This window comes from Saccostrea cucullata, unplaced genomic scaffold (genome assembly GCF_032062105.1).
Source record: "Saccostrea cucullata isolate Sc308-1 unplaced genomic scaffold, CSIRO_AGI_Scuc_v1 ctg4212, whole genome shotgun sequence".
Classification (NCBI taxonomy): domain Eukaryota; kingdom Metazoa; phylum Mollusca; class Bivalvia; order Ostreida; family Ostreidae; genus Saccostrea; species Saccostrea cuccullata.
In genome coordinates this window covers 109,064-120,356 of record NW_026940570.1, presented here as the reverse complement: position 1 = coordinate 120,356, position 11,293 = coordinate 109,064, and the positions used below count along the sequence as shown (strand labels likewise).

General features: G+C 30.7%; 1 protein-coding gene and 1 long non-coding RNA gene across 2 annotated transcripts in view; both read right to left on the bottom strand.

The window, feature by feature from the left end:
• Positions 1-203: 203 nt before the first annotated feature.
• Positions 204-4,111, bottom strand: LOC134255622 (uncharacterized). The gene is made up of 3 exons (XR_009989592.1): positions 4,072-4,111; positions 3,729-3,884; positions 204-440 (listed from the first exon to the last, which is right to left on the bottom strand). It is a non-coding gene; the product is annotated as an uncharacterized LOC134255622 (long non-coding RNA).
• Positions 4,112-4,355: 244 nt separating this feature from the next.
• LOC134255626 (cell death abnormality protein 1-like) overlaps positions 4,356-11,293 on the bottom strand; it is a 35,663-nt gene continuing 28,725 nt past the window's right edge. Inside the window, exons 4-6 of the mRNA XM_062738146.1 lie at positions 8,932-9,057; positions 5,300-5,560; positions 4,356-5,056 (exon numbers count right to left, since the gene is read on the bottom strand). Of these exons, the coding sequence (XP_062594130.1) occupies positions 4,758-5,056; positions 5,300-5,560; positions 8,932-9,057 (686 nt within the window). The 3' untranslated portion in view covers positions 4,356-4,757. The remainder of the gene's footprint in view (positions 5,057-5,299; positions 5,561-8,931; positions 9,058-11,293) is intronic.

Below are 11,293 nucleotides of genomic sequence, written 5' to 3'. Positions count from 1 at the left end.
AATGCAGAGAAAAATCTCAATTTGAATCCCTTCAATGGTATAATTATGTTGACGTCACTTTATGAGTGCAATATTCTCGATTGGGACGTAGAACAACCAACAAAAAAAAAATTCTGAAAAGTAGAAACTTCATATAAGACCTTTATTTTACATTTACTATTTCTAAAATAAGTCAAGAAAACAGGCATCATACGGATCCCAGATCTACATACACGGTACATCAGTCTTAAATCACCCAATATTCCTTCATTTATAGAACCCAATTCCTTTCCCTTGCTTTCACAGCGCCAGTACTATAGCACACTTTTTTTCCCGAGCAGTTGCATAGTGACTGACAATATACTTCAAAATATGTATAACCGCACTTTTGTTGATATTCTTTTCCTGTGAAACTCTGAGAACATCCCGAAGAAAATATGTCACTAGTATCTTCTTTTAGCCTAGTAAAACAAAAAACAATGTTAAGATTACTTTTTTCTTTAGTTTTTATATAAATAAAATTCAAATTAGTATCACAGTTTTTTTTGTATTGTAGAAAATCCAGTTTGTAAGTTTAAATTTAATAAAGAACAAATGATTATTTAGCACACAAAAAATGTATATTTGATAAAATCAAAAAAATAATTTTTGCCAGATACAATAGCTTAAATAAACTACTGATATTTCTTGTGCTATTTTTTAAAAGAAAAATACTGATGCATATACAATATGAGTACTTAATAACATTTAATGACAACCAGTGCAGAAGACTTCAGTACATTGACTATTTTAACCTCACGATCTTCAATAATGATCCTTTCGGAATCCCTCTCAGGAAGCGATGTTCCATGGTGTGGCGGGAAAAAAAATCAAACGTTCTTGGAAACAGTGTTGATTTTAGTTCTAACAAATTCAAAGTATCCACAGATACACGAGGACCATTATCACGTCAATATGAGGAATATTAAAAAGAAATGTTGCCCCGTAAGTTTTAATGAATAACAATAGATCAAGTACATTTTACATGAATATGTCTTTCAACGTTTAGAAAACCCTGTCAAGATCAAAGAAGATAACGTTAAGTTTACAATAGTTTGAATCCAATCTAATATATTGAAAAAGAATTATGTACATATGTTATAGAATATCATTTTCTTTTTCATTCTAAAACAAACATATTCCATCATTTCAAGACACAAGCTACACTTGTATATTTCCAATAAATAAGCATAATGCAGTAAACGGAAACTCCCCAATATTTTCAGTCTCTGCAATAATTATAAAATTTAGTCTGCCAAAACCCCCCAGTGTAAAGAACCATTTGGCACAGTCATATTCAGTTCTTTCCGGGAAGTATAATATATACCCCGGTATATATAGAGAGCAGCTTATTTTGATTACATTTTCCTGATCTAAGAATTATGTTATAAATGCCTATTAACACAGATGTGTTTAATCCCTTTAATGTTTATATAATATTTTTAACTATCATCAACAACTGCCTCATTATTAGAATTCATCTAAAGGGTTCTCCATCATTTCAAATTTAACTGTGGCGCAAACGAATTGCACGAAGTACTTATGTTTGTGGTCATTTCGCGAAAAATTCGCGAAGGAATCTTCAATTAAATTGAAAAACACACAGCACCTATGAATAAAAATTTAGATACAAATAGAATTATTTATTTGACAAAATAATTAATGAATTTAAGATTAATAATAATAAAAACATTTTTATCGATTAAAAATAGTGTAAAACAAAAATTTAAATATTTTCTCAATATAATCTGTGCTCCCCCTTTTCCAAACACACACTGGAACTAAATAAATAGATACTTGATTATAGAATCTGCAAAAAAGTATCAATAATAACAAGTCGTAAGTATAGCGTAATAAAAAAAGTTTTCAAAAGATAAACAATGTTCATTCAAGATCGACGGAGGAAATTCTGGTAGGCACATAGGACACATACGATGTTTTTACTCTCAGTGCAAGTGCAATGTTAGAGATATGGTTAACTGTAGAACTATTTAAGCATAAACTATTTGATGTGTAATTATCGCGAAATGTGAAAAAAAATGGCCTCATGTGCCCAGCGAGGTCTAGAAGATAATTGATTGTACAAGCCAAACAATGAGCCCTAATTAGAGTAATTTATAGTTTTCCATTAGAAACTAAAAACAGTACATAATTTTGAGGTTAAGAAGTTTATTTGATTTTTTATGAAAAATATGATAATTATCTTACTGACAACGACGATCTTACTGTGGTGCTAATATTTTAACTGTGGCAGAACTATGGCGCTGATTTTGTAACTGTGGAATTCATATCCACTACGAAATAATTCACTACTCAACAATTGACCATCGACGAAATTAATTCCCCATGAACCAAGAGTTTTTCCTAAAAGCACAAAAGTTTGACCCCACGAAAATTTGTGATTTTACAGTTATTAAAGATCAAGCAATGACTTGAAAACAGTACTCATGTGGCTCAAAACTACATTCATTTGGTATTTATTTCTACCTGTAAGATTGCCTTTTGTACGTAAAATGTTATTCACAGAAACCATTTTTTCTCTGCATTCACATTCTGACGGGCAATTCATACCAAAATATGGATATTAGCAATTTTTTGACATGACTCTCCTTGGGAACCAGTCCAGGTTGACACTCTTGAAAAAAAGTTTATTTTGAATGTTCTTTCGTTTTCTGCGCACAAAGTACTGTAAAGGACGAAAAGTATATATTTTACAGATTTTCTAAGCTATTAAAATTATTCGTAGCCCTAAAATGCTAAAATTCAATTTCTAAGTTTTGGTTTACTAGTTTGTGATATTCTTTTTCACAGCACATTTTCTAGCTATGATGGGTTCAAATGGTAACATATTTACATTTTTGGATGCCTCTTGTAAACAACAAATATTAAATTAATTATTAATTTATCTACATTGGTTTAAAAAATAAGCAACACGAGGAAAACAAGCAAAGGGTCTTCACTGGACATTTTCCTTCTACAGTTAACTTTTTTTTTAACAATGCTGTCTTTCGCTTTCTGTATTCCCCTGATTCCACCATGTCCTCACGTGTTGCGTCTCCACACAAGAAAACCCATTATAACCAATAACGTGTCCACTATATGTCGATTACAGCTGATTATTTACAATTACTGATTACGATTACCCCATCCCCGTTCCTATGTATAACTGTTATACCCCATTGTGACCCCATCCTACACCCGGGGGTCATGCTTTGAAGAAACTTGAATCTACACTACATAAGGATGTTTCCTCGTGAGTTTCTTCTTTCCTGGCCCAGTGGTTCTGGATAAGAAAATTTTTATAAAAGATTTTAATCAGCCATTGTGGCCCCTCCCTACCCCATGGTTCATGATTTGAACAAACTTGAATCTACACTACCTGAGGATGCTTGCACATGAGTTTCATCTATCCTTGCCCAGTGGTTCTTGGGAAGAAGATTTTTAAAGATTTTTCCTTTATATGCCTATGAAAAAATTTGATCAGCCATTGTGGCCCCTCCCTACCCCATGGTTCATGATTTGAACAAACTTGAATCTACACTACCTGAGGATGCTTGCACTTGAGTTTCATCTTTCCTAGCCCAGTGATTCTGGAGAAAAGGATTTTTAAAGATTTTTCCTATATATTCCTATGTAAAACTTTGATCAGCCATTGTAGTCTTACCCTACCCCCAGGGGTCATGATTTGAAAAAAATTGAATATACACTACATGAGTTCCTTAATTCATCAGGTGAGCTAAAACCCAATTAAATCAAAAGAGTTCAACTTGTATCCCAGGTTCAGAATGTTCTTAACTGAAGCGAGTCCACCCAAGACAATTCACAACGTCAATTCACTGCGTGATCCGAAGTCCTCAAAACATTAGCTTGAAAATGATTTACTATATAAATACGCTTAAGGTTTCTACACCTACTGGATATAAAAAGAAATACTTTATTAACTTTTGAAATTTGGCATAAATATATAAATTCCCATTATATTATAGACAGTTTTACAAAACATCTTGCTCTTTAAAACTAAAAACAAAAATTTTGCTAAATGTGAATACTTACTCAGCTGTAGCATTTCATACGAAGAAAGTATCGTAATCCTAAGTAACTGAAGCCAAAGATTACGCAGCAGAGGAAACAAGACATTGTAATGTTTTCTTGGCATTGGTTACAATTATAACATACACCCAAGATCATTAAGCTCAAGTAATATTTACATCGCGGCGTCAAGGTGTGAATCAAATTAAAAAAAATCTGTAGATTAATATATGTAAATTAACATAGACTCGCATACAACTCAGTGACCAATAGAACGTAAAAGTGAAATATTCAAAATCTCTTATAAAACAAAAAATGTACATTTGCTTAGTTCTAATGCACGTCACAAAATGTTATTTGTTTTGTGAATTAAAATATAAAAATAAACATACTACTACCTTGGCATCCATTTACATGTTCACATTATTTCAGCGGTTTTGAAGTAGTCCAGTAAAATTTTAATCGTTAAAATATGCACCATTGTGCATAAAAACTAAATGAAAAAGATCTGTGTGTTGTTTCACACTGTATTTTTAACATGGTATTGATTTTAATCAAATTCTGGTACGAACTTTACAAACTTAGACTACTGAGAACGCATCTAAAAGATGGTTTTCCCGTGAAACTCTGTGTGTACGTAAAAAAAATTAGATTTTTATTGGCATGCAAATATTAATTGGAATACCTTTGGGCAATCAAATTGCAAGAAATTACACCCGTTTAAGAAACCTGTTATACGGTAGAATACCTTGGCATCCGCTAACGTGATCACAATACTTGTATTCACAAAGGCACTTATATTCACAATCCTTCCCGTAGTTTGGGTAGCGGCAATGATGTGCACAAGATAGACCAAAATATCCCTCATAACAATCCCTTCTACGAAGACACCCCCACTCGGGATCACAAAACTGTTCTCCACAATTACATGTTGACTGACAGTTCTTCCCATAGTTAGGGAAGAGGCAGCGTAATTCACAATTTTTACCGAAATATCCTGCTGTACAATCTTATATAAAAAAAATGAAAATTGATAATTCACTACATCCTCCATACAAGCAGTTTTAATCAAATTAATCAAATTTAATTAAAGCCATGTTTTTATTTTGATATCTGAATGGAATACTTACGAGAAAGTGTTAAAAAGTTTGAATGTTATTTATATTAATAGAACATTATTTTATTACCATTAACTTGGAATATGAGCATTTGTAATGTCTCATTCAATCTTTAAGTATCTATGCTTGATTACCTTGGCATCCGTTCACGTGATCACAAAATTGTTGTCCACAAGAGCAAGTTGACTTGCAATCTTTTCCATAGTTTGGGTAGCTACACTTTTCTTTACACTTTGTACCAAAATATCCTACGTTACAATCTAAGATATACTGACACCCGTTCTTGTGATCACAATACTGTTCCTCACAATTACAAGTTGTCTGACAACCCTCTCCGTAGGTTGGATAGAGACATTCAAGTTTACAACTGGAACCGAAATATCCAGCGGGACAAACTAGCGTGTAAATTAGTAAAGAAATAATTAAACTTTAAAATCTTTTAGGAATTGATTCATAAATATTTAAGATAAATATATAATATTAGAACAGTAACTTGATCCGAAGGGTCATATCACCTCGAGTTGACAGGCACGAATCATCAGATCAAACGAGACGAAGCGTCGAGTTTATTCTGATGATCCGTGCCTATCAGCGAAACGTGATATCTTCGGATCAAGTTACAGTTATAATGATCAATTTCTTATAATGATCAATTTCTCGTCATAACTAGCAAAATATAGCAAAATAAAACATAGAGATCAATTGTACAACATTTATCCATAAAACAAAGTATAATAACAAGGGATTTTTCAACGCGCAAGAAAAATAATGTAATGTTTCTGCGTACTTCGTCATCAGTCTCAGAAAGTGGTGATATGTATGGCACGCCAAATTCACAAAAATGAGCTAAACATAGTTTCACTAGTGATAAACTGGGTTTATCGACTGTAAACTACAGTTTACAAACCGTAAACTATAGTTAACGATTCGTTTTAAAGTATAGTTTTCATCTGTAAACTATAGTTTACGAATGCTAATCTAAGTTTATCTGTCTGTAATAAAACGTTAAAAATAGATTTTGTTGATGAACATAGATTCACGTTTGTAAACTATAATTTACGATCGTTTACTATAGTTAAGAGTTGTAAACCATAGTTTAGAAATCGTGAAACTATATTTATCAAATCGTTAACTATAGTTTACGGTTTGTAAACTATAGTTTACAAATCGTGAAACTGTATTTATCAGATAATCTATGTTTTGCAATCGCAAATGATTGTTTTGGGTGTTAAGTATAGTTTACGGTTGTGAAACATTGATTATCGCGTTAACTATAGTTTACAGATGTAAAATATAGATTAACGTTGTTAACTATAGTTTACAGTCTGTAAACTATAGTTTACAATCGATAAACCTAGTTTATCGACTATGAAACTATGTTAAGCTCATTTTTGGGAATTTGGCGTGCCATAGATATGGATTCAGAAAACCACAGTGTGGTGATCTGGAAAGTCAGATCACAACGTCACGTGATAGCGTAAAATCAACAGTAAAAGTGATATACATTAGGTATATAATAAGGAGGATTATTAAAAAAAAACTTACACTGCATTCCGAAAACCGAACATTTTGCTTTTTTCACTAATTAATTCCTTTTGGTATTAACTAAAAATACTATTTTTGTAAAACAAATAAAAAACAATAGTAGTTCTGGTACTGCAAAAATATTTGTATACATTTTGCCTCTCTTTTTCTATGAAACGGGCTTAAAAACCCTCTAATTTCTATGTAAATATGCCTGCAAGTGACTGTTTCACTTTTTTTATTATAGGATTAAACGTTCTTTTACACAGCGATAAATTTTTCAAAAAGAACGTTTCATTCTTATAATTCCAATTACGAATTAAAGAAAATTAATTATTTATCTTTGAGGCCGCCATACAATCTATTATTTCTGGACGGCTTAGGAATACTTAATACCGCAAAGGAACGTAATAGAGACGAAATTCGATAGAGTTCAGCTTTTATTTTGTCAAAACAATCAATAAATAAACTCATAAAAACTTACTGAATGTTGTTTCAGTTAACAAATATTGTAATTACAAATTTACATCAGAATAGTTCGTCCTTGACCATGCCCATGTTGACTTTAACGACAACTGACCGACGACGCCTTCGGTTTGCACACTGGTTTTGTCAAAGATTGAGGAACAATATAGAAAGTAAAGATGAATTTGATGATAATAAGGCAAGAGTTTGAGGTACGTTACTTTTCCCTGTAACAACGATACAAACTGAGCTGAATATGACATCAAAATTTTTAAAATTCATACCCGTGATCCAACATGGCGTCTGTCAGCTGGTTAGTCCTATTTGTCGCCAGTTTTGTTTTATTTAATTAAATTTGAAGTTTCTTATATTCATAATTTAGCTAAAACGGGCCAGAAATTTAACTGCTTTCAATTAGTCATTGTTTATACGATAGACCGAAAGCTTGGTCAAGAAAGTAGTTCTGATTGAAAATTTTATCGATGTGTAAACTTGTTCTGAAATGTGTTCTCGACCAATCAAAACACAGGGAATCAATAAATAAAATGAAGATTGGAATTTTATATATATATATGTAACATACATTCCAATTTTCTGTTTTCATTGAGCTATGATCTATTCTTTAAACTTACATGGAGATAGTGGATATTATTCATATGCTATATAACCTGATTAATACCGAAAATCTGGAAATTTTTACGTCGATTTTATTTTGCGAATCCGGGTTGAATTGCTGTTGATTAATTTTTACGTTTAAAAATTTTGCGAATGACCACTGCTTTGTTTACATTTTCTTATAGGTAATTTATTTTTAAGAAAAATATTTTTGCGAATGCAATGAAATCGCAAATTTGCTAAAAATTTATCGACAGCAAAAAATTCCAGATTTACGGTATATATATGTTCAATGTACTTTTGAACACCATTATGTGTTATTCTGTATTTAGAAATAAATCTCCATGCGTGATGCTGTAGGGTTAACTAATTAAAATTCTCCAAAGTTTGAGCACAGTTTTGTGTTTGATATATGTTTTTTCTTACTATACAATATTGCATGATTGCAGAGCCTAAAAAATAGATATGCCATTACATAAAATTTATTGATTTGATATATATTTTTGATAAATTTAAACTTTATTAAAAAGAGATCTGAGGAGTACTCATATTTGACATAACTACAAATTCATATATTTATAAGAAGAATGAGGAATATAATCTACTTTTGTGCGTGTTTTGCATTTTTTGTATGCTTTTTGGACAGCTGCGTAAATACTGCACAAAGAACAATGATATTAAAGATAAATTTCAGAGAAAAAAAAGTAGAAAAGAAATGAAGGGAATGGATGACTTTTTCACGGTAATTACCGAGTGACCCCTTAAACAATTTGCATGAACTAATAATTTTGCTATATCTTTTTGAAAGGATAACAAATAACTATTCATAGCATAAATTTTAATGCTGAAATTCAAGGAAATTACTTTAGTCTATCAGATGTATGAGATTGTGAGGAAATTCTACTTGTGAATAGAGATCGAGTAGGAAGGTATATCTTCGGTTTTATCATTGATCATGACCTTTAAGGAAAATACAAAGGATCATGCAATCAATAAATATCTTTAATAAATAATCTTATTTGGTACTCTGACTTTATGATAACAATGATTCTGCTTCACAGAGTAGGCGTTGCACAATTAAAATGTGGCCTTTATAATTTTTTTTCATTTCGTGTTAAAAATATTGATTGTTTGTATCATACTTCATGTATATCTTCACTACCTGTGCATCCCTTTATATGATCACAATGTTGCTGATAACACCAGCATTCTGACTGACATTGCACTCCGTAGTTTGGGTAGGGACATTCAAAGTTACACATGTAACCATAATATCCATCTGAACAAACTAAGATAAAATCATTTACATTAGTGAAAAATTAATTTAACTTTAAAAAAAAATTAGATATTGTAAATGTTATACATATAGAGGATTATTTAAAAAACCGAAACTTTCTACACTTCACTCTATAAACCGAATGATTTCATTTTTTTCTCTAAATTACTCAACATCTTTTAAGTTTTTATGCTTGACAGTTAAAATAATTAGATCAATAAACGATACGGTACTTCACTATACACAGGAAATATCTGCCTAAGCAAATCTGAAAGAAAGTCTAAAAAATGAGAGAGAGAGAGAGAGAGAATTGAAACTGAAACATGACTGATACTTACTGCTCCGATTGTATTTGAAACATACAACTTCAGTTAACCAAACAAGTAATGATAATAAATCAGAACCTCTGAATAAACCTTTACACATATTGCTCAATTAGTTCCTTGACTGGTATTGGTTTTTTTTTAAACTTGAAAATTCCAAAGTGGTTTGATGTAAACATTTTAATTTCCTTCATCTTGGAAATTAAGTACTATTAAAAATGTCACACGTGTAAAAGAGGAAATAATAAAAATTATTTATTACTTCAATCAAAATGCTCAATGATCTAATTAATCATACTAATTAAAAAAGCGTGAGACCACGCAAGTTTTGCAATAGATTAGGGATGGGGTCAATTACATAGGAAAGTAATTAATTTAGTTACAATTACTTCCCAAAAACTTCAATTAAATTACCATTACCATTACATGGATTTTGAAATGTAATAATTTTAAATTACAATTACTTTGCAAATGTAATTAATTAAATTACAAATTACATTCAAGGATATTAACGTATGAAAGTAAAAAGTCATGTACTATTTTTAACAGATTATTTTACAACATTTTTACAGAAATATTATTAAATCTTCATAAAATTTAAAATACTGTGTCCCCGAACTTAATATCTATATTATATGACCATTTTCCTGCCACGCTGAAGATTTTTTCCACTGGGGTATTTGTGAGAAAAATGCATACATGTAGATACTGACTAGTAGAAAGTTTATTCCTGGTTTTACCTTAATTCATGTGTTGAAAATTTGGAATCATTTTAAAGCTAGAATTAAGGTTTAACATACTATGGATGCTTTTTTGCCTTAATATTTCCTTATTTCAGCATCACAAATTTATCTCAAAATGTGGGTATTTACCTCATTCTGTACAAAACTAAAATTTAAAGTCAAAGAGTGTGTATGAAAATACCAACAGACGAAATCAAAATGTGTGAATAATATTTATTTAAGTACTTAAGAATAAGTACATGACCCCAGGACACTAATTAGCACCTGTTAATAACTTCTAACACAAGCTGAAGATATGGCAAACAAAAGGATAATAAGAAGCCATTGGACTTTTTATTTTCCTATGGATTAATTGATAATCAAATCAAAATATGAATTTTATTTGTACACTTTACAAAGATTAATTTCATTTAAAAGTTTAAAAAAAATGAAAAGGGGCATTATATTTACACAGCAATTTATTTAAAAAGGGAAAATAAATATGATTATGTAAAAATTCTTTTTAATAAATTTTACTAATAAAATACTTGGTCCAAGTTTTACTATTCAGTACGGGTCTCTGTAAGAATCAGACAATATGTGTATAAAAGTGAATCATGAGGGTTCTCAGAATTCGATGATTTTACACACATAGGTTTCTCTTACACTATGAACCACGTATGTAAAATGAAAATTATTTTGGGTCCTGGTTACTATGGAAACATGGCCAAAGAAGTTTTCCCTAGCAACTAGTCAATTTTCCATGGGTATGGACAAATAAATCACTAGACTTAGAGGCTTGAAATTGAATGTGAATATTAACAGAGGGGTTCTTAAATAATGTTATCATAAAGATAAACATTTCAAGTGATAAAACCATGTAATACATAGAATTTTTATTTTAAGATATTTCTTTTACGGGCAATGGAAGATATGCATGTTTTGCATTTTTTGCTGATTCAGCATTTTTCTTAATTTGGGCAATTTTCAAGGCCATATATCTCAAACTTCTAGCATAAAACAAGAGTATGGTATATTTTACATAAAGGCAGAGGAATATCCTTTTTTGAATTTAAATTCAAAAACGTGTGTTTTTTAATATTTACAGTCGGTTGCCTAGCAACAAACATGGATGTTTTGATTAAGAGAAAGAGACATATTGTCAAATATGCGAGTTATTTATGGAATTAAATCTTATGGGTG